Here is a 23,868-nt window from a genome sequence, read left to right on the forward strand (position 1 = left end):
TGTACACAACGCTGTGCTGCTCTTTGTGCCAATCGGCATTCAACGTACACAAAGGGTTAACTAAAAGCTCTCTAACAAGGCTCTACCCAATAACCTATCATATATAGCCAATAATCAATCATATATTGATCCTGTTTTTCTTCTGTCTGAACTAGGTGTGTTCAAAAATATGACACATTAATTATTTTGATCTTCAATAATTCAAAAGATATATATATCAGATAAATCTGAAAACTAAATCAATACGTTACAATAGTTTGTGAGGTTGTTTGGACATGATATCATGGTAATTACCAGTTTTAAGTAATTCATATTATTTTTTTTTAATCTAGGTTTTCGATTATGCTAATTTTCCAACAACTATTTTCAGTGCTATCTTATGACGCCGTGACGGCCTTCTTTTTGAGTTACAAAGATGTGAACAGTGTGAGTGTACTTTTTTTTTTGATATACAAGTACATTAATCCTTGTAAAAGTGGAACTTAAACTTTGAGTTTGCTGAGTTTTATAAAGCTGCATTGTGATTTTTATGTAAGTGAGGGGAAATAGACATAAACATAGCAAAGTTATGTAACACTATAAGATAGATAAGTTAACATACCGTCTTTTAGTTATCCGTCCCTGAAATTGTACACAACTTTTTCAATGAGAAAAATTGAATTGCATCACGTTCCGTCACTGAAAAACATTCACTTTTCGAAGCTTTTTCCACCTCATTGTTCCCCGCTTCATTTGTACACAGTATCGCGTCCCTGGAAATGTGATGCGCCATGCATCTCACATTTTGCAAGCTCGTAACATCCCTTTTATAGCAGTGCCTTCAAGTGAAAATTTTCAAATTTTTTCCAATTTTCTAAAACGTTCATGGTTCATCCTTGAACAGGATGACTGTCAATCACGCATGATCACTTCATAGGCTTAATTTTGAGATGAGAAGTTTAGCGTAATGATAAATGAATACGTGAACTTGAAGTTTGCACAGTGATAGACTGTGGTAGACTGATAATTGGAGAATTTTAAACAATGTTCTTTGAACTTTGTGTTCAATTATTGTCCTTAGTCCTCGTTATATCCACTAAGCACTTTGATAAGTATTTTTATTATAAACTAACTGATGTTTACATATTTGTAGTTTTATCTATTTGTGATGGAATTTGCATTATAAAGTGCAGAATTGCAAGATGTTTCAAATCTTATTTGGAACGGCCAAACACGCACACACACACACACACACACACACACACACACACGCCCACACACACCCCCAGAACATCATTTCAGTGAAAATGAGTATATTTATCTGGGGGAATAAAGTCAGGGGCAACCTTCAAGCGCTTTTTGTAAATATTTGATGTTTAATATTTCATATAATTCCAGTCAGCAGTTTGATCCTTACCACTATAAATCATATATGAAAGATAAAATCGAAGCACGCGTCTGCTTTGTAAGAATAGATGAAAAAATGTATTTTTTATATAATCTGTTTTTCTCTTATTCTTTCTCTTACCTCTTTTCCCAGGAGGCTTACCGAAACAAGATGTCAAAAAGGGAATTTCCCGTTCGATTCACTGAACTTTGCAAATCTCGGTGATGATATTATATAAAGATAACAAATCATGGAAAAAATATGTTTAACATTTCTGGCTGTTGATGTAGTGCCTTTGGCATGTTTCGACATGAAAGAGTTTGACGTTCTGACTCTATTTGTATTTGATGATAAAGAGAGGAGAGTCACATACATCATTGTAAACTTTTTATTGACAAATCAAGATTTATTTCGTTTATAAGGTATTCAGTCATGTCAGTAGAGATGAAAATAAGGTCATTAAATTATTCTCACATTCATTCTGCTACTGTTGTCGTGGAAGGGACTTGCACAAGGTCTTCATCGCAGAAGTGTCACATTTGCCTTCTTCTTCTTCTTCTTCTTCTTCTTTGGCTATATAAAAAAAGTCAAAATGAGCACAGTAAAGCGTATGATCAACGAAACAATGTGCGAATGTTGTCTGAATTCATTTCAATTCAATTTTTTTCCATTTTTTTTTCAATTAGGTCAAAGATAAAAAATCTTTTACTCTCTCTCTCTCTCCATATATCTGTCTGTCTGTCTATCTATCTATCTATCTATCTATCTATCTATCTATCTCTATGGTTTTCTCGTGTTTTCAACAACCTATCCTCATTACGGAGAAAAAAATATTTTCATTAGAGCGAAAGTTAGTGGATGATCTCTCACCGTATACCCAGTGACAGAACAAGTTAGATTCTACGCCCAATGATTACCGACATACTGTCCCCTGTCCCCGAACCACAGCCTCATTTTGGATGAGCGAAAATTTGGGGAATTTCCCTCCAGTGATGTCATCGGGTAGATTTTTTTTTTCGCGCATGAAATAAACACTGCTTAGACAATATTACCACTCATTCTTCTTTTTTTTTCTCTCCCTCCCCCTTTGTGTGTGTGTGTGTGTGTGTCCGTGCTTGTGCTTGCCATTGATTGCTGAGCGTAAACAATGTGACATCGGCTCTTTTGGAATGAGAACAGAGTAATGGCTTATTTTATCCCTGCTCGAACTGTGATTTGTGGTGCCTAGTCCTGGTTAAAAGAAACTGTGGAAGGGACTGTGTATGGCACTGTGAGGACAAGAACAGGCTTCTTATGTACAATCCCCAGCTGTCTCCCATTTTACATCTTTAGTCTAAGATATGATGATAATAGAACTCGGCGATCGATTGACTCACGTTTTCGATTCCCACGAGGTGATAGTTCACGGGAGGCCATGCAAATCCTTGACAATACAAATCTTCCAGACAAAACATGAAGAATGTCGTTGTTGAAACAGACGGTAATTTCCCATGGATGAGAGCCATACCAACATGTCACTCTGTGTGCTGAATGTTCAAGGAAAAAGTCCCATGAAATACCCTTGTAATAAACAAGATTTCTGAAAGGTGTTATTTTCTGTGAAGATTTCATGTTGTGTCATGGAGGTAACCTCTCGAAAAGAGAAAGAGAAAAAGTATTATCAGTGCACACTATTCGATCCAGGAATGGATAGATAGATAGATAGATAGATAGACAGATAGATAGATAGATATTAGATAGATAGATAGATAGATAGATAGACAGATAGATAGATATTAGATAGATAGATAGATAGATAGATAGATAGATAGATAGATAGATAGATAGATAGATAGATAGATATAATGGTCTTTATCCAAATCATGCCTCCCAACCAGGTGTTGAATTGTACATGAGTGCACATGTGTTTCACAATTCATTCATCAACTACATATAAGAAATACATTTGTTCGAACTACCAAGAGCTCTCCAACAGGCATTCACGAATACACACACTCACACATATCCATACACACACATGCAATAGGAAAATGCACAGGAAAATAAAGTTGTAAATAGATATAGGCCGGAGATCGTTTCCGATTATTGTAAGTATGAGTATGATCATTTGTAACGATTTTTTCATACTTACAAGATTATGAGTCCAGTGAAGTCATATCATCTAATAACAAAAAAATTAAGAACTGAAAAGTCAAATTCCTGCCCTTTTTTGTAAGTAAACGGATCAGTATCACAGCCCAGTGGTTTCTTTGGGGAGGTTTGGATGGTTTCCTTTTCACAGCTATAAATGCATCCTATCTAATAGTCAGGTTACATCATTGCGTCTCTAAAAGTGACGCTACAAGGAAATAGAAACAAATTAAAAAAGTCACAAGGAACGTATATACCACTGAATTTCTTATGAAAGACATAACAACGACGAAATGGAGATTCAAAGTTATTAATAATTCTTCTGCGTGTTTTGTTGCATTCTGTAACAAAGATGTAAAGAAATCACAAAAGAGAAAAGGCACTCAGACAACGAACAACATTCTCCTTCTCAACCATTATGTCCACCACAATAAGCAGAGCTATAAATCACATACATTGTAGTGTTCTTTTTTTCTTTATTATCATTCATTTTATTTTTTCCAAAGGTTTTAGCTTCCACCTACATACACAGACTTAATTATACTTCTCCTAGCACTCCTTATAGTCAATGATTACATTTCCTCTCTAAACTTATCTCCGAAATATTTTTATTAAGTTTCCAAAGGATTGTGATAGCCAGGAACAGTATTAATCGAAAACATTTATCAATAGTTTACTCAAAGTCAAGTTCAAGATGACTCAAGAAGGAGGGGGGGGGGGGCACGAATGATTATTAGCTATTATGACGTGCCCGGCTTGGAGGGTATCTCGTTTCTCGCGATATAACTGCCAAACTGATCTTCGCTAAGACAAACAAGATGTGCTATTAATGGTCTTGAACAAGTAATATCAAGTATCATTGACAATGAATGGATGCGGCATGTAAGAAATTCTTTTGACGTTAGAAGTTAATGCCTTTACAAATGAAAACACCGTTTTAAAGCCCCAGTATGAAACGTCGGCAAGAAAATGTGTAGTGTAGCTAGAAGCCTGCATCATATCTAATTGCTCACCTTGTAACAATGTATATCACATGCTGTTTCATAATGTTTTGCAAATAGACAAATAGTGCACATTATAGTTATGACAAGAGTGATGCCGACATTATTAGTTCAGCTAATGTACGATGGCATTTATTTCTACCTCACCCTGCTGGAAAGAACACAGTGTCCCACAGTGTGTTCACAGTGTGTTCAGATAGTCGACTATGTGAAAACGCTCGAATTTAACAGTGTGAAGATGATTTCACAGTGTGGTGTGGTTTTTCACAGAGAGTCCATATAGTATATGTTGTGTTTCACACTGTGAATTGATGATTCACAATGTGTTTCACACTGTGAATTAATGATTCACAATGTGTTCACAATATTAGAACTCTCGAATTAAACAGTGTGAAGAGATTTCACACGGTGTTCACAATGTATTCACACTTTGGGATACTATGTTCTTCCCAACAGGGCGCCTAACTAGAGTAATCAAACTTTGTAACTATGATGTTGACGACGTCCTACAAAGTATAGTCTAAATATAGTGCATTTCCATATGATATGGAACTTTTAAAGTTTCCTGCAAACAAACATACGAACGAAATATAGCTATCCAACTAAATATACAAACCAATGCGGAGGACAACTTGACCATTTGAAGTTTTGAATCACGAAGTGATACAATCTATTAATATGTCAAATGTAATGGAAATACCTGCGCTTGTGTACAGCGTGATCATTTGCCTTTCATGAATAAAATAACTACAAGACGGAGAATGCAGTAAAAATTCCATTGAACTCTGGACTTTATTCACAAAAATGATATTAGTTGCTACTGCACATGCAAATTAGCTGAAACGCCGGTGTTCACTTACAACTTATAGCACTGCGTATCCTATATTCAAGGTCATATTTTGGTTGATAGTTTTGCAACTGCAAAGATGACCCTTGTCGAAGCCATAAACGCTTATTGTAATAGACACTGCACAATCTGATGCAAAGCATGAAAGATTTTCCCCTCTGTCTCTGTAAACCCAAAAGGTCAGGGTACCTTTTTTTTTTTTTTTTTTTTTTTTTTTTTTTGCCTTTCTTTCCTCCCTCGCATGTTACATGTAAGATAATGCACTACGCATGTACAAGTGAAACGGTAAATGCACGTGTGCATACATGCAGCTTGTGTGAGTGTGTGGGAGGGGGTGAAGTGTGATGTTGTTGTTGCTGTGTTTAAGACTCTTTTGTATGAATCAAAGCTTAGTTCAAGGATGTATCCCTGCTGAACTCTTCGTGCGTGTTTAATAGATCATGTACCAACCTATGTACGTGCGTTTGTATATTTCCATGTTCTATTTTCCGTGTTTTCTCTCCATATTTCAAATGTTTCTCTCCGTCTCTCTGTCCTTATCTTCCTTTCTTCTCTCTTTCCCTCTCTCTCCACACACACACACACACACACACACACACACACACACGCTCAGTACATTCTCAAATCCCGTTTTAATAAAGTCTTTCAAACTAGAGCTATCGGGACAACGTCCGGGTATCGTCCGGGTAATCTGTTTGTTTGTTTGTTTGTTTTTGTTTTGTTTTGTTTTAACCCTGCTTGTGAAAACGGTAACGGAGTTTCCATGGTAACTATTGCCATATTCTACCCTAGGGTAATCACCCCGACAACCCTTCTATTAGAACGCTCCCGCGGAATCATTCCTTGGAGGGGATTTGCTCCTGCGACAATACAATTGCTCCAGTGAAATCTCTGCATGCCAATAAGCCAAACATAAGTTCTTATCTTCACATCAAACTAAACCTAAAACTCTATCACAACCCTTCTCCTAACCGTAAGTCCTTGGAGAAAATGAGACCGGAGCAGTTGTCGCAGGAGTAATCGTCGTGTCACCGGTCACACTCAACACGCATGTGCAGTATTACAGACTGGGAATTAATGATTGACACGCCGCACACCGAGTGAATTACTGAGTATCGGTATTGCCAATGCGCAGAAAACTTCTGCGCATGCTGAGGAACCCTGTCACAGATGCACTGTGGGATTCCTCGGTGCCACTGTTCGCTTCCGGTTGTCTCGCGCGAGTCGCAGTTCCCATACGATTCAATGGAGTTTTTGTCTTCGTCTTTGTATTTCTTATCCTTATTCTTGGCTATAATTCAGCTTAAAAGAATTGAAAGTTTCTGAATTGTGCTGATATGTGGTCACTAGAGTCATGGTTCACACCCGCAAGGCTTCAATGTTCTGGTGACATGATGGAAAGCGAATAAATCTTCAACAAAAAATACCCCTTAATTGAAAAAGACAGAGCTTGATCTGAGTGCATGTGCAGCCAAACCCGGGGCGCAAGTTTGTCCCCTGAGCTATCCCATAATGCATCTAAAATGCTGCTCTGCGCGCGGCACCCAGGTATTGGCGATACCGAGAATTGTTAATAAGGTCTGTTAAAACAGGGTTTCAGTATTGCTCCTCCCACTAAAGTGTAATGTACATGACATTGTGACGTAAGCTCTTCTTGATAGACTGTTTTTGTCATGCATTCAGATCAGGACAATTACCCTCCGACTAATTACTGGTTAGTGATAAGGTTAGAGTAAAGATTAGGATTAGGGTTAAATTTGTATGGGTTAGGGATAGGATTAGGTTCAGGATTAGGATTAGGATTAGGGTTAGGGTTAGGGGAAGGGTCTGAGGTAATTGCCTAGACTCGTCACCTTTGCAATCAAACCGCTACTGGCTTGCTGTTGTTTTCAACGAACATTATGTGCTTGCAATGTCATGAATATATTAGGCATGATATTTTTCATGTTTCTATCTCTCGACCAGTTTTCATCATTTAAGTACTTTTCTAAAATTAATTTCTTGCTTTCTTTGCCCATATATTGTCAATAACTTAATTCCCTTTTCGGCTGTTTATACTGCAACTTGTGAAATGAATGTGAAAAGAAAAAAATGATGTATTAGAGATTAATGGTTATGCACTCAAATGATATGAATGAAACTAAACAAGTTATTGTCAATAAGTGTTATAGTCCGTGTTGTGTCATTTTCTTCATGTATTCCTAGTCGAAACTAGTCTGGAAAGGATATTCACATTTGTATCATAGAGATTCCTGCTTTTAAACTGATAAAATATAGGATTCATTATTCTAGCCCTTCCCAGGCAGTATATTGTTATGTTACTATGTGTCTGCGTGTAGTCCATATCAACTTCAATTCATCTTAAATTTTACTTCATTTTTTTCTTCGACGAAAACAAAGTATACACATCACTTTCTTTCGTAACAAAGAACATGATGGAAAAGAAGCAAAACAATGTGAAATGAACAGAGTAGGCCTATACAATAATTGCGGAACATTAAATTGCTTACACATTGTCAGGAAAATTGAAGTGATCAAAATTACGTAAACAATACCCTAAGTGCGAAAACCAGAGGGGCCCACTGAAACTACTCTGCGTTATGTTATGTCGTTATATGTCTGTAGTCCATGTGTGGATATGATAAAGATTCTGTCATATATAGGATTCAGAGCTCAAGACCATTTTGTCTCAATTATACTCCTCTTGCTTAAGCAGTCATCAGCATCATTTTCTTCAAAAAGAAAGGAAAACACCCAGCAACATTCGAGTCCTAAAATGTTGTCACACCTGAATTCAAAGAGTTGACAACGTTTATGCTGATATCAGAAGGACCAACTCGTTAATTTAATTTATTGCCGGGTCGTTACTGTTCTGTTTCGCATTCCAACTGATAATCAGCGATAATGGAGAAATATTGGGAAAGAAATCCAGTTTGCAATGAATCCCCTTCGGTGGCCTTGTAAGGCCCAGTTCCCTTGTTATTAACATGCAGTGTTGATAGGCCAAACTTCAACAGAGATCTTTTTTAAGTTCCCTCATAAACTTTACCTATAGATGCAAGGCAGTGGGACAAAATTCAATACTCCATTGTTACTGGTAAACATTCTTAGGGGAAACCCCTGGTTATTATGTGATTCTTTAAAGCTGTGACCAGTGCGTTGGTCTATTGCGTCTTTAGCGATCAAATCATGGCAAATGCAAATAAATATGTGATAAAAAAATCGTGTGATGCTCAGTTCGTCTTTTAACTATTTGCTCTTTTTTTTTTTTGCTCTGCTATTGTTTATTCATGAAATAACAGCCTTCGTGTTTAGAAATGCGAATGATACATGTAGTCTGCCTTGTGTCCGTTCCTTCTGTTGTTTAATCCTTAAATGTCTCATTAGACCAAAACATGTTGTTATGTCGAACTCGGGGGCTGTTTTTACCTATAGTATCGAACTCATGAGCCTCATTGCCTCGTGTCGAACTCATGGGCTGTATGACTCCTGGCCGTCGGTCTCGTGGGATGACGTCAAATATTCGCACCCTCTTACGATTTACTCTCCTCGAGCTTTTGAGTAGAAGGTGAATCAAGACCGAGTCTTTAAATCTCATTGATATCTTTAGTAATCATATTAGACAATATGGTGCAGAAGTGAAGAATATTTATGAAGCATGTGAAAGTGAACAACACGAAAAAGACACTGATGAGTGATCTAAATTTTCAGTCGAGCTCTCCATGTTCTTCATCGAGTACGATCATGGTACAACTGCTGAGTTAGAAATTGTGTTTTAAACTGTAACAAAAATCATTTTCGTGCTTTGATAGCGTTCTGAATGCAGAATTAGCAAAGCTGCCGGAGAATGTAGGAAATTACATTTCGTATATAAGTGTTGCAAAAGATTGATGAGGCGTAGACTCGTATAATTTCATGGTCCATGAATCGTTTCTTTCTCTCGATTTTTCTTTTTAAATTGCATTCCTTGCGGCGCTTGGCAAATCAACGGCATTCTAAATTGATTGTCATTACCATTTAGTAAAGAACACGCAAATACACACACACACACACGTACGTACCTTCTTCCGAAGGTTCATTAATCACAAAATGAATTAAGGTTTGTCAAGTTATTCCGAAATATAACTCTCTACCTAGACGTTTGTTAATCCGCACATTTGCGGCTTTTCTCCCAAGGATCGTTAATCCGAAAATGAAAGAAGATTAATCTTTGTTATTCCGAAGGTTCGCCAATCCGAAAGTGGAATGAGGTTCTTTCTTTCAAAGGTTCGTTAATCCGAAAATAAGAAGAAGATGCGTAAAAAGAATTTTCGGAATCACGAACCTTACTTTGTTTTCAGATTATAGAACTTCAGAATAACGAACTTTGGGTTTGTCTTTGCCGGAATTGCGACACCTTTTCCTTGTGATCATATCTGTTTGTTCGTTGTTGTTTTTTCCCCTGAAATCGCAAGCCTATTGTTTCACATGTTTCGCCAAGAGGCAAAAAATCAGTGAATAAGACATAATAAAACTGAACTCAAAACATAAATTCATGATACGAACACTGAGCATTTCAATCATCATTATATTTTTATGACACATTTTTTCCTCAATATTATTGTTATAGTAAAAATGACACCATGAATTACCTCGTAATACGCAATAGTAAGGTTTTTCCCTGTTGTCTGTAGAGTATCAATTGGGACTTAAGTAAACATATTACAAGAAGTGGTGACTGGAGGATATGAAAAGTAAGACCTATTGAAAGGATTTTTTTCTAATTTTACATCCTCAGGCATCTCGTTTATTTTTTTCTGATCAAAAGTCGTCCACTACGTACGGACGTTTAATTTGGTCATCAGGCATGTCAGATGTTTTCTTAGCTATATCCTTTTCTTGTTGATTAAAAAAAGTGCAACAGAAGAATTATTTGCAAACCTCAATTCGTCAGTCAATTTCTCTTCATTGCTGAAATGCCGACCGCTAGGAAAATCATTACTACAGACATGAGCAAATGATTTGTTTAATACATGTAATCACATGGTTAATCACATTGCAGCGTGTATTTGATAAAAAGTATTCCTTCTTCAGCTCGGAGAACTTTAGCATGAATTCAAACGTTGGTATCAGTTACTATCTGCGTCTGCGGGTGCTTGTGTCTGTTTGTGTGTGTGTATGTGTGTATGTGTCTGTGTGAATGTGTGCAATGGATCGAAGTATGAATACCCGTGAACTTCCTCCTGGCCGCAAAGTTTATTATTAAAGTGTGTGGACCCTATATTCGTGACATTTTACCCCAAACTCCCTCGAGTTCTAACTTCCCTATACTATAGACCAAGCCGATATCATGGATGTGACATCTCAAACACGATAAAACAAAACAATTTACTAAAGCTTAAATTGATGGTTTAGTTTTGGTTGAGAAGGTTCTTCAGGTTTCCAACTTTTTGAGAGATAACAAGAAGAAACCTCTTATAAAATATGAAAGAGCGCATAATTCGATTTTTTTTTAAATGGCGGAGATATTCAAAGCAAAGAGATCCTAATAAAAGGTGGGCCCAAGCAACTTTTATCAGGATCGCTTTGTTTTACTTTGTTTTTGGATATCTCAGCCATTTTCAACCAATTTCTATCAAATAAACTTTGAGTTCCTCTTATGATTTATGCCCCTTAATATTTCATGAGTGGTTTCTAAATATCTCACAAAAATGTAAAAGCTGTATCTCGATGTCAACCAAAACTATACCATCCCTTTAACATATATTTCATCCTACCTTTTATTTGTTTGTTCTTTATCTGAAATCCCAATACTGCCTTGGCTAGTAGCCTATGATACACCCAATTCTTATTATTTTTTTTTTAAAATCTGAAATCCTATTACTGCCTTGGCTAGCAGCCTACCCAATGATGTCTGCATCAGAAGTGTCGTGATTAGAATGTGAACTTATTCTATGTACAAAGTATTACGTAATAGCATGCAGTATCTGCAACTTTTAGTTTGTCACAAGGTGGATTTGATATTATGTATTAGGCCTCTTGCTTCATTGCACATATTCTTGACGACAACGTTATTAGGGCTTTTATACGGAGCGCGATATGCCTTCAATATTTTATTTCGGTATACTTCTTACGTCAAAAGAATCTATTACAGATCACATGTCACTTGATACAGTTTGTTCAAGACCATTAATAGCACATCTTGTTTGCCCAGCCGAAGGTCAGTTTGGTCTTTGTATCGCTAGAAACGAGATACTCTGCAAGGGCACGTCATTATAGCTAATATTGATATAAATTACTTGTGGTTTTCTTTTCTTTGTCAACTTGAACTTGCCAATAAGATACTTAGTAGGCTGCTGATATTCAATGCTGTCAATTAATTAGCTTTGATAATCCATGGGAAGACTTCCGAAAAAAAAAACCTAAAATGGTGTGGAGGCAAAATTAGAAGAAAATGACCACACCACAGAACTGCCTACGGAGTGATTAGTACAATTAGGCCAACGTCATGTGAGTTAAGCCTGTATAAGTTTGGCAAAGCCATTTGGAAATAATAATAATGATAATGATAATAATAATAATAATAATAATAATAATAATAATAATAATAATAATAATAATGATAATAATAATGATAATAATAATAATAATAATCATAATATAAGGAACGTTTCAAATTCAAATATACTCTACACAAAACAATATTTATTTTATCTAGCTATATCTATTCTGGTGGAGATATGGTTTAATGCGGAACAAATATTTTCCAATGATCAGTAAATATTGAAAGGCAGATTGCATACTCATACTATAAGCCCTATTTTTTCGGGATTTTACTCCCAATTTTCCCCCTCCAACGCATCCCAGATAAAATGAATGTTCAAGATAAAATCCCTAAACATCAAAGTAATAATCCTCGCACGATGTAAATATTTGTTAACAAATAATCGGTGAATCAGTAACAGTACGCCCGTGGCCACAGTTCTTCAAGGCAGGGTGCGTAATAAGTCAAGATATCGAACATAGGCGGGGGTGGGGCTGTGGTGGTAGCCTCTTTATTTTGTGAAATATTTACCAAATTTCAAGCGAAAAAAAAAATACACATGAAAACCAACATTCAGAGACAATAAAAATGGCTAAATCGTGTAATCTGTCACCTCTTGATCCGCTGGTGTGTCTTCATTGTGCACTACTAGTATTAGTCCATGGGCCAAGACCCGAAAAATGGGTTATTGGTACCACCTGAGGTGGCAAGTTCTAGTTGTGCATTTTGAAATGGCATATATCTAAGGATTATATTTTGCTATGAGAGCATTTCCAGAGTAGTAGCTTAGCCATAGATTTCAGCCATTAACCAGACCAATACCAAATATTTTTTGACGCTCTGTGACCAAAGACAGGCAGAGTGTGACTTTTGATAATTTCAAGATTTTTCAACCAATTCCACTGAAATTTGGCACATATATTAAGCGTAATGATGCTCTAAATAATGACACCATCAAAATTTCACCAAAACGCCGAATGGGGGTGCACTCGGTCAAAATACGCTAAAAACAAAGAAAAAAATTCAAAATAATATTCAACTACTTTGTTTTAAATCATGAATTGGGCATGCGAGGTAAAATAGAATCAAATTGTGTTGTTATTTCAAATCTATAAAGACAACAGAACATATTTTGAGCCTTATTTTGACAAATTTAGTGCATTTAAAGGGCTAAATCTTGCAAGAAAATGGTGTTCACCACATAAAAAAATGAAGAAAAAATAAAGAGGGCGCTATAACCGTATTGATAATTAACGAAAATTTCCTTAAAATAACCTTTGTTGTGGTTCTGACTGTATATATGTATTGCTTTGAAGTAGATTAAAAGGCGCTATCACATGGAGACGCTGCTATAAAATAGTATTATTTAGGACAAATATTACCTCGGAAATTGTAAAAACAAAATGCACAGAAAAATAAAAAAACTTATCTAATCATATTTCATATTTCATGTGAAGAAATCATATCGAGCCATGCTAGAGACTCTTCTTTTTATAGCGATTATTCTCGTTTCAGAAGTATAGGGATATAAAAACGAGATCACATTGGTTAAAAGTACATTTATTATGACTAAGCTACTCATTTGGAAATGCTATCATAGCTTGCTAAGTATATCTATGCCCGACAAACAAAATGACACCAAAAAAGGTTTTGCCATCTCAGGTGGTACCAATATCTAGCCTGGCCCATGGACTTTATGTTGTATTACAGTTTCTGGAGGTAGACCAAAGGGAGAGGGGGCAGAAGGGGTGTCCCATTTCACACGAGGGAGCTTTTGAGTTTGTTAAGTTGAAATTGAGCGATATGGTGCACACTTTGACAGGAAATCTCCATTTTTTCAGTCAGAAAAGGAGAAAAGTGATATTCAGCGATAATGTGAGTGGCTAAACCATGATATTTTCACCTTTTGATCCGCGTATCCATCGTATATGGAGGTGGACAGAAGGGGGAGGGTGTGGGAAGGGATGATCCCCTCCTTCCATCACAGAATTAGATCTGAAATTGAACGATTTGGTCTAGATTTTAACGGAGTATTTGCAAATTTCGATTTCAAAAAAAAAAAACATAATCAGAAAGTAAGAAAATATTCAGATACATTGTGAATGGCTAAATCATGGTATTTTCACCTCTTGATGGAATGAATGGAAGGTGTGTTCCCTCTCACACAAAGGAGCTTTTGCATTTTTCGAAATTGAAATTTAGCGATTTGGTGCATACTTTGGTGGTATATTTGGGATTTTTAAAGTAAAAATAGTAAGAAAACTAAGTATTCAGATGCAATGTGAATGGCTAAATCAAGGCACTCTTTGTCACGTCTTTATATGTGCGTCTTCGCTGTGTCCCTACTGTAAAATTTATGGAAGTGGGGGGGGGGGGTGTCCCTCCTCCCACACGAGTGAGTTTTTGCATTTTCAGAATTAAAAGTGGTGCACACCTTTGGTGGTATATCTGGAAAATTCCTTCGCAAATACAAAATCTATCAAAAAAAAAATCATCAGCGCTGACAATAGTGTGTCCTGTCTCACAGGTGTTTGTTAAACAAGAGGCCATTTGATGTGTCTGATTATAAAATGGGTTCAAGAATGTAGCCAATAGGAAGCGCTGAAATGAGACACACCCCCTTCCTTTACTTCAGTACAACTGCACTGCCTGTAATCCTATGGTAGATTGCCGATCGTCTGTGCGCGCGGCGGCTCCTTTGATGAATTGCATGCATACGCGTACGCGCTGTCAATCCTGTAAACAACTTCTAGTTCGGGCTGCCGGCCGGCCGGCTTGTCTTCCCTTGTGCATAACATATATGTGGCGTACGTACGTATACTGTACGTACACTTTGTACAGTACAGTAGACCAAGCGTTATGGGACCGGACGCGTACATGGAGTCACTTTGAAGAGCAAATCCAACGATTTAGCAGGTTAGTTCTCACGCCGTTTTCAGAGTATGTTGTCTAGTAGGCCTATATGAGGAGTCTATATCAAGTCTTTAAGGTAAAGGGTGCATATTCTATGTAAAATAAGTAAGTTTTCATGCGGGTGTCCGGAAACCCAACCCCCCATTATACTTATACTGTATGTGCGGGACTTCCGCGAGTGCGACGTGCGTAAAAGTTTGGGACGAACATCTTCGGACGTCTTGACCCACAAAGGTACGTGAAAAACGCTGAAAAATGATGTTAGTTTTCGAATTTTCGACCCATTTTATAAAACAAATGATGCACAGGATTATTTCGTGGCGTTAGTGTAGGCGTAGCTCACTCTCGGGTATTTACAATGTAGTGCAACATGCACTCGGCTTCGCCTCGTGCATGTTTCACAATTGTAAATACCCTCGAGTGCACTACGCCTACACTAACGCACTCTATCCTGTGCATCATTAGTATATTAAAACATGAAGGCATCAATCTTTGTGATCTTGGTCTATTTTTTCCACAACACCCATAACAATATCCTGCAGCACCCCCGCTCGCCATTTTGATTTTTCCAGCACGTCTTCATGGCTGACCTTCAGGCCGCTGTGGTAGTCGCTGATCACCATGTTGGTCACCAAGGCCATACCCAGGGTCCTCATCCCACAATGCCTTGCGGCTATGACTTCTGGCACCGTGCTCATTCCTGTTGAAAAAAAAAAAAAATGTTAGACTTTATGGGGAATTGACTTTTAAAATCAAGTGTTCAATATCTTAAAAAATAACAATGAAAACAATACTGCCCTAATTTGGCAAAAGGAAGCAAGTGACATACCATCCGAATTTGAGTTATTGATGTTTTCATAATTCACATAATGATCTCTTCTTCTAGGCCAAATTTCATGCAGAAACACTCATCCTACTACGAGATATGTTACATAAGACATCATGACAGTCCATTGACGTTATCGTGTAAATGACAGACACATTTTGCTCTTTTACGAGAAATGTAATTTTTGTCACTTGCTTCCTTTCACCAGTAGGGCAGAATAATGATGATGATGATGATTATAAGAATAAGAATAATAATAACAACAACACGTCGGTTGAGAATGATAAGGCCGTTAAGTTGTCACAAAACCCATAGTGTTCAAGATAACTTAACGCCCTTCTCATTCTCAACAGACGTACACGTTACAATAATAATGATAATAATAATGATAATAATAATAATAATCATCATCATCATCATCATCATCATCATCATAACAATATAATAAGGAAGAACCTTGATAAACTATAGAACTGCTAGTACAAATATAAGTTTTCCCGGCCAATTTCGTACTATTTCAGTCCAATTCCTAATTGCTGCATTCAATTTAGCACAATTTAGCTTAGATCGCATGTTCGGTATTTCAATTTTATAATCTTTTCATTCAAATTCATTTTGGAGCATTCAAATTGCCTTTAACATCATTCGAATCAGCACTTTTTCAGTTCAAATTCGTAAGTCAAGCACCATTTCGCAAATCGTTCATTCATTATTTAGCATGATATAGTCACGTGATCACGTATACGCTGCTCTCGTTCATTCGAATTCATTCTTGGGCTTCCAATTTCGCATTTACTGCAGTCAATTTAGCAGACACGTTTGTGCTTTGATTCCTTTCTTCATTTTCATTCATCATTATAGGTACATGCTTTACTGCCTTCGTGAAATACAAAAATTTTTCTGAGGCTATATTTTGATCGCATTATGTGTCTTGAACTTCCTACCGACAACATCGGCTCCTATTGATCGAAGATACCGGCACTCGGCCGGGGTTTCGTAGGACGGGCCGCTGACCATCACGTACACGCCCTGTCTGATGATCGATGACACGTGAAGGTTTTCTGCCACCTCAAGAGTCGAATCCCTGAGCTCGGCATCATAGGCGCCGTTCATGGCGGTAAATCGACCTCCGAACCTTTTATAGGGAGATAGTATCATGTGATATTTTTATGAGAATTTTTTGTACAGTATGATTATTTCCGTCGCTCTCGGTTTCTCCTATAAAATAGCTCTTTCTTTTTTATTTCCTCTGTAGGGAAAATTTTCTCTTTTTTTGTCTGTCTGTTTTATGTTTGATTTTCTTCTTTTCTTTCTTTAGCCTGTGAAATACTTCCTTTTCTTCATTCTAGTGGGGGTTCTGCGGTGTAATGGATAAAACTCTGGCTAATACCCTTTTCACGCTAATCACCTGAGTGATCACCTGGGAGATTCAACGGGGAATCAAACGTTGAAAACCCGAAAAAAAAAATCTTGCATACAGTGGACTCCCGTTATAACGAAGTTCTCGGGACCGGCAATTTTCTTTCGCTATATCGATTTTTTTTATAACCGAACAAGAAACAATAAAAAAATAATAAAAAAACAAGGAACGAATAATGTTGCGGCCTGAATCTTTACTTCGTTGTAACCGAAATTTCGTTATAACCGTGTTCGTTACAACGGGAGTGCACTGTATATTCACATTATCATAATGATCATCATTTAGAGTAAGATTTGATTTCAAATTTTAAAAAAAGGTATAAGAATGAGGTCACGTGGTCACCTGTCGTCATTCTCGCCTGTGAGGGGGTTGTTTCCGGAGAGTGTTGGGATACCGATATGATCGATAAGAAGCATGATATCTCCGACCTCGTAGGCGGGATTTAGTCCTCCACAGGCAGCGGTGACAATCAGTGTATTTACGCCCAATAATTTCATCACACGTATCGGGGCGATAATCTAAGTTGAGACAGAGAGCATTTTGACATCACACGTATTACGTAGATAATTGTTTTCGTCGGATTTGATAATAATTTTTGTAATGCGCATTCGTAATTATTCGTGTCATAAATTGTAGTTATCTCTATAAACTCTCTGGTTGCCGATATACCAGGCAGTGGTTCTGCAACTATGATTTATTTCATTCATTAGTATCTTTGCTGTCCACAAAGGCAACCATTCGTTTGCTTCATATGCATTTTTTTTTTTTAAATACAGAACTTGACATATATTTTCATTTCACTCGTGAGTTTTACTTGGGAGTAATACCTCCTTTTGCTCCATCCTTTCCATGATAATGATACTGCACAACCTACATCCTTTTCGTTTTGCGGTTAGGGAACGGGGGGGGGGGGGAGGGGCACCAGTGATGATCAGTTCCTACCTTCCAGGTGGGGTAACCTTCACAGAGATGAAACCGCCCCTGCATCATCACCACAGCTTTTCCCCTGAGCTTCCCGAATGCAAACTGACCAATATGACCTTCAACTGTATTCAAACGAGAATAAAGCGAGGGTATAAAGTGTAAATATCTCATTCATCAAAATGAATACTAAAGAAAAGAATTATGCTATTGAGTGGCTTATCGAATATAAATGGTTCTGGAACATTGTAACAAGCAGACTACTGTTAAACTTTGTGGTTTTAAAGCAACTATCATTATTTCTCCAACGTGTTCTGTAGCAAAGGCTTTTTTTCTTTGCCTTAGAATAAAAAAAAAAAAATGAGAATAACAGCGATGAAAGTTCGCCATAGATTAATGAATTATGAATTTAGATTTTTAAAGGCCTCGTTTCGCATTGGCTGGTTTCCGTATCTGATCTGTTGCTGGTTTTTTTTTTCATAATTGTCGCCAATTATCATCTTTAATACTTGACTGATCTGAAATGAATCTACTCACCATAAGATTGCATGCTCAAACAGCATGTAACTCTACAAATTTCACAAAAATTACAAATATGTGTGTAAACGTGGTGATATACAGTTAGCAGCTGGTTAGCATGATGAATGAAACAGATGTTGATACGCATTACGATGTCCAGTGATAATTCTCTACACAGTCATATCTCGGCTATTTCAGCCCAACCTACCAGTACTAACGGGAAAGTTTTGAATCTTCTCGTATGGAATGTTGTGTCTCTCGTCCAGTTTGTCTGCCATCCCCGCGAGTCCACTGCCGCAGATGATGCCGATTTTCGGACGATGCGGTTGCTGTGACAACAGATATTCTGCCATGGCCTTATAATTCTCGTATGTGTACCTGGCGACGATGAAAGCACCATTACCACAAACATCGTGTTTAAATCATTTCCTTTACTTCTCCGATATGGAAAATGAAGATGACGAATTCATTACCAAGACGATGATAATGATAATCATGGAACAATCACATTTCCATGCACACAGAGAAATATCATGCAATGGAAACTCTAATAACAATGGTGGCGCTATCCCACTTCTATTTACAGCATGCATCCTCATCCTAGTAAGGAAGGGGTTTAAAGGAAACTTCCAGATGATTTTCAGACTTTTAGATAAAAAGAGAGTATAAAAGACAGTGATGAAAAAATACAAGAAAATGTTAGGAAAAAAAGTAATGGTTTGATACGACGTTATAAAAGCTATGTCATTATGTATAGAAGATGTTCGAGAAAAAGTACTCAAAAAGATGTGATTAAACATAAACTGTTACAAAACAATGTAGTTCAAGAAGCACATGGACGATTTTAAGGAGCCTAACTGGCTCTGGAGTTAAGAAAAAATATTTTACCCACGACTATTCATTGGAATGATAAAGAAATAACTGAGAACTGCGCGATAAAATAATGCGTTGAATTCATATTTCATTGATATTGGAGATTGTGTTGCAAGACAATACCATTATGATGATCAATGTATGCAATATCTATGTTCACAAAAACCGGGTAAATGCCTTTTTCTTGCCACGCACTCCTTTAGAGATTATTGAGATTGTGCGTAATTTAGAAGATTGAGAATTTAGAATGGTAAAGTCAGTATCATATTTGATATATCCCGATATGTGCAATACTCAATCTATCATTTAAAACAGGCATTGGTCCTAAGCAAAAAATGATTAAGATTGCGAAAGTTAGTCCTATTTCTAAAGGTGGCGATTCATCGCCCTGTGTATATTTCATATTGATGCTGTCAACAATTATTTTAGAAAAGTTTGTATTCACGTAATCTGGATAAGTTAATGCTACATACGAATAGCCAGTATGGATTTAGGGCGGGTCACTCCATATTTCTGCCATTATTGAATTACATGAAGTTGTTAATATATTGGGCAATAGAAATTGAATTATTTTTAGCATTATTTTGATACTCTCGATCATGCAATTTTGTTACATAAGCTAAATTTGTATGCAATTCGTGGAGTAACATATAAAGGTCTTGTAAGTTATTCTAGTAAGCCTGCTGTTATGCTGCTGTAATTTGAGCAGTTAGCTCGACTTGCGATCAGCATCTACTGCAATAAAGCTTTCAGAATGAATTTATAAGCCTTAACAAAAGTTAAACAGGGGCCGTATACTATTTCTCTGAACGTATCGTCCCCTTCTTAAGTTTGGTCTGAATTAATCCCAACTTTGGGTTCAATCTTAGGCTCGGTATTGTTCCCAAATGGGTCAGTGAAAGAGTTTCAGTGTTCTTAGGACTGATTGATCCCCAAATTATTCGTAAGTTCGATAGAATTCAAAATAGAAATGATTTTAGAGCTTATTGAAATACCCCGATGATTCATGTACGCATGGCCGCTTATGAAGATTATGTTCTACACGTGATGTGATCAAATCATTGGGCAATGTTCCACCATGTAACTTGGTGCACAGAATGAAGGTTAAAGTTAGCTTTTATCTATATTCTAAGTCGCGTGCTTGGCCTGCAGAAGCGTGATGTTCATGAAAGCGAGAGAATATTAATCAGAGGGGTGAAGGTTTGAGGTGTGAATTCTCTTCAAGTTATCTCCCTCTGAAGTTCGTAAGATCGCAACTGCTGATCTGTAATTTAATTAAAATGTCGGGAAAAAAAAGGAAACACGGGACTCGAACCTGTCATCTATTGCTTTCCGGTCAGCGACACCACCACCAGACTATCTCTGTTTGCCGGCAGTGGCACGATGAACTTGGAACTAAAGTAGATGACAGGTTCGAGTCCCGTGGTTCCTTTTTTCCAACGCAATCCCAACGATACCACCGGTCGTACCACCATAACAGGTGATAACACAAACAAAAATAGCAAGTTTTAGAAGATATACTGCTCAGCAAATACTAGAAAAGAGGGAAAAGAGGATAATGTTTCAGTATATATTTTTTTTTTCATCATGGCCAAAACAAACAATTTTGTCGCTAAAACTGAAGAAAGTATTAGAAGTAAAGCAAATCGATGTTTGCTCCTTTCAACAAAGTGAGTCAATAATAAAGTCAAAATGAATGACAAAACATCAATACGGGCACTCTGGAAAATATTGTCACTGACGAATGGGGCAATTTTAGCCAACTTTGTCGGGAAGCTATGACAAGAAGAGTAACATTATCAGTCTGTGCAGTGGCTGGAATGTCTGAAGGTATCTAACTAACTCCCCAGAAGTGCACATAGAGCTTTGGTCACGCTAATTGCGTGAAAGAGAGATCGTGGAAGAGAGATCACCCTTTCAGGTGATGTTGGTTATTCCGAAGTTCGTTAATCTGTAAAAGAAATTAGAAAGTTCGTGATTCCGCAGACCATTAATCCGAAAACGAAATAAGGCGCATTATTCCGAAGGTTCGTTAATCCGAAATGAAATAAGGTTCGTTGTTCTCAAGGTTCTTTAATCCGAAAACAAAGTAAGGGTCATTATTCCCAAGGTTCGTTAATCCGAAAACAATATAATAAGGGTCATCATTGCGAAGGTTCGTTAATCCGCAAATGATATGAGGTTCGGTTCAATATCCGAAAATGAAAAGAAGGTGCGTACTAATGAACCTTCAAAATTACCTTTTTTCGTTTTCTGATTAACGAACCTTTTTTTTTTTCTTTTTAATTTCCGGATTAACAACCTGCGGAACAACGACCCTTATTTCATCTTCGGATTAACGAATCTTCGGAATAATGAATCTCCGAAGATTGTTAATCCGAAAACGAAATAAGGCGCATTATTCCGAAAGTTCGTTTAATAATCAATCCGAAAACGAAGTAAGGGTCATTATTTCGGAGGTTCGACTACCCGAAAATGAAATAAGGTTCATGATTCCCAAGGTTCGTTAATCCGAAAACAATATAAGGGTCATCATTGCGAAGGTTAGTTAATCCGCAAATGATATGAGATTCGGTTCAATATCCGAAAATGAAAAGAAGGTGCGTACTATTGAACCTTCGGAATTACGAACCTTATTTCAGTTTTTGATTAAAGAACCTTTTTTTTTTTTTTTTTCTAATTTCCGGATTTAACGAACCTGCATGAACAACGACCCTTATTTCATTTTCGGATTAAGGAACTTTGGAAATAAAGAATCTTATCTTATTTCAGACTAACGAACCTTCGAAATAACGAACTGTAACCACTCTTACACCCCCTGATGTACCACATATCGTCTCCATGAACCATGTATAGAGGAGAACCGTCAAGACTTAACAAGTCGAACAGCAATGCAGTCTAATACTCTGACCAAAAAAAAAAAAAAAAAAAGATCATGACGCATTCCCACAGCTCCTGTTCTTACCCCTGTTCTTTAATTCAACAGAGAACCTACCGAGAAAATCACGTTTGCGATATTTGCTTTTTGATCGTTCTGATAATTGACAGAAATAATAAAAACACGAATGTTTAAATATTAGACCCTTCTTAAGTTGGTTGTACGTGACATCAAATAGGCATAATCAATGGCAATGGGAGTTGTCTTATCGTAAATGAGTAGTACACGTACAAAGATCTCAAAGTTCGACGTTGTCGTTTATCTAAACATTATGGCCTATTGTCAAGGTAATAAACCTTTACCCGACATACACACCGATGTAAATAACTGTTTGAGTACAACACATGAAATGAAAGACAGACACATTCTAAGGCATGTTGATATGATATGTTGTACAAATAATACACATCAGTGAGGACATTATAGTGAGAATTACCGACACATTGTACCTTTGGAACAATCTAACAAAGCCCGCATCGATTGCCGAAGGCGATTTGACTGTTTCGAAGGTACCGAGTGTGGGTAATTGTACTAATGCGCGAACAAAACTATGTGTATTATTTGTTTTATAAAACGAAGCAGATTCTCTAAAGAATTTCAGCTGTGTGCCTCTTGAATTCCTTGATAGTTTTCGTGAGTAAGTATATTAATGTAAAACGATGAAATCTCGCCTATATAGTTGTCATCGCCACGATAAAGTGCTAGTGACCAGTCATAAGCAAAATTACGTGTTAAATGAAAAATAAAAGCCTGGTCACGTGTACATTTTTGACCAATCATTCGATGAGGATCTGCTTCATCTTTCTATTTAATGTAGTTCATACAAACAAATATCAAAGTTCTACTTTAACTTCTGTTATAGATATACATGTGCATTGTACTATCATTTCTGGGCACTTTATTGTTCCGCGGAGGAATATGTAAATAAAGAGTTCGACAAGAGGACCGAGATCGACGAAACACCTTGTTTGAGAGTCTGGGTATTTTTGGTGGTTATGATGGTTCGTTAGGCCAAGTTAACCTCCGTAACACTTCTTTTTGGTATCCCATTCGGGCCACAGAAATCGTCAAATCTAATTTTGGAGGCAACACAATAAAATTTGATGGCCCGAAAAATAAAGAAAAACATTGAAAAAAAATGATGCAATAACCATGATTATTATGTGGAAAATGACAGGTATGATAAAGGGTTTCAAATACTACGTGCTCTGAATAAGTGGTAAAAAAGAAAAAAAATGATATGAAATAATTCACCAGTGCGGTGATATGATTTTACACCATGATAAAATAACGTGAAAATTAGCTGGCATGATAAAGAATTCAAATATGAGTACTGTGACTAAGTTCGCTAAGTCTGACAGAGTTAATTCATAATACTGAATTGTGGCATGTGCATGAGAGAGGGAGAGAGAGAGAGAGACATTCGTATACAATTAGATACAGTAGATAGACAATGAAATAATAACCGTCCTATTACAATCACTGTCAGAGAAGATGCACTTATCTGATCCGTTTTCAGATACAATGTAGAATTACAGTATGTATTCCATCGATGACATACAACTTACTTGGTTTCCATGTTCTTGTTATC

General features: G+C 36.9%; 1 protein-coding gene across 1 annotated transcript; it reads right to left on the reverse strand.

The window, feature by feature from the left end:
• Window positions 1-15,265: 15,265 nt before the first annotated feature.
• Window positions 15,266-23,868, reverse strand: LOC140236155 (purine nucleoside phosphorylase-like). Its single transcript, XM_072316123.1, has 6 exons — window positions 23,846-23,868; window positions 18,675-18,844; window positions 17,969-18,072; window positions 17,369-17,544; window positions 16,551-16,741; window positions 15,266-15,480 (listed from the first exon to the last, which is right to left on the reverse strand). Exons 1-6 carry the CDS (start codon window positions 23,854-23,856, stop codon window positions 15,266-15,268), a joined length of 867 nt encoding a protein of 288 aa, XP_072172224.1. The 5' UTR covers window positions 23,857-23,868.

The sequence above is a fragment of the Diadema setosum genome, chromosome 12 (genome assembly GCF_964275005.1).
Source record: "Diadema setosum chromosome 12, eeDiaSeto1, whole genome shotgun sequence".
Lineage (NCBI taxonomy): Eukaryota > Metazoa > Echinodermata > Echinoidea > Diadematoida > Diadematidae > Diadema > Diadema setosum.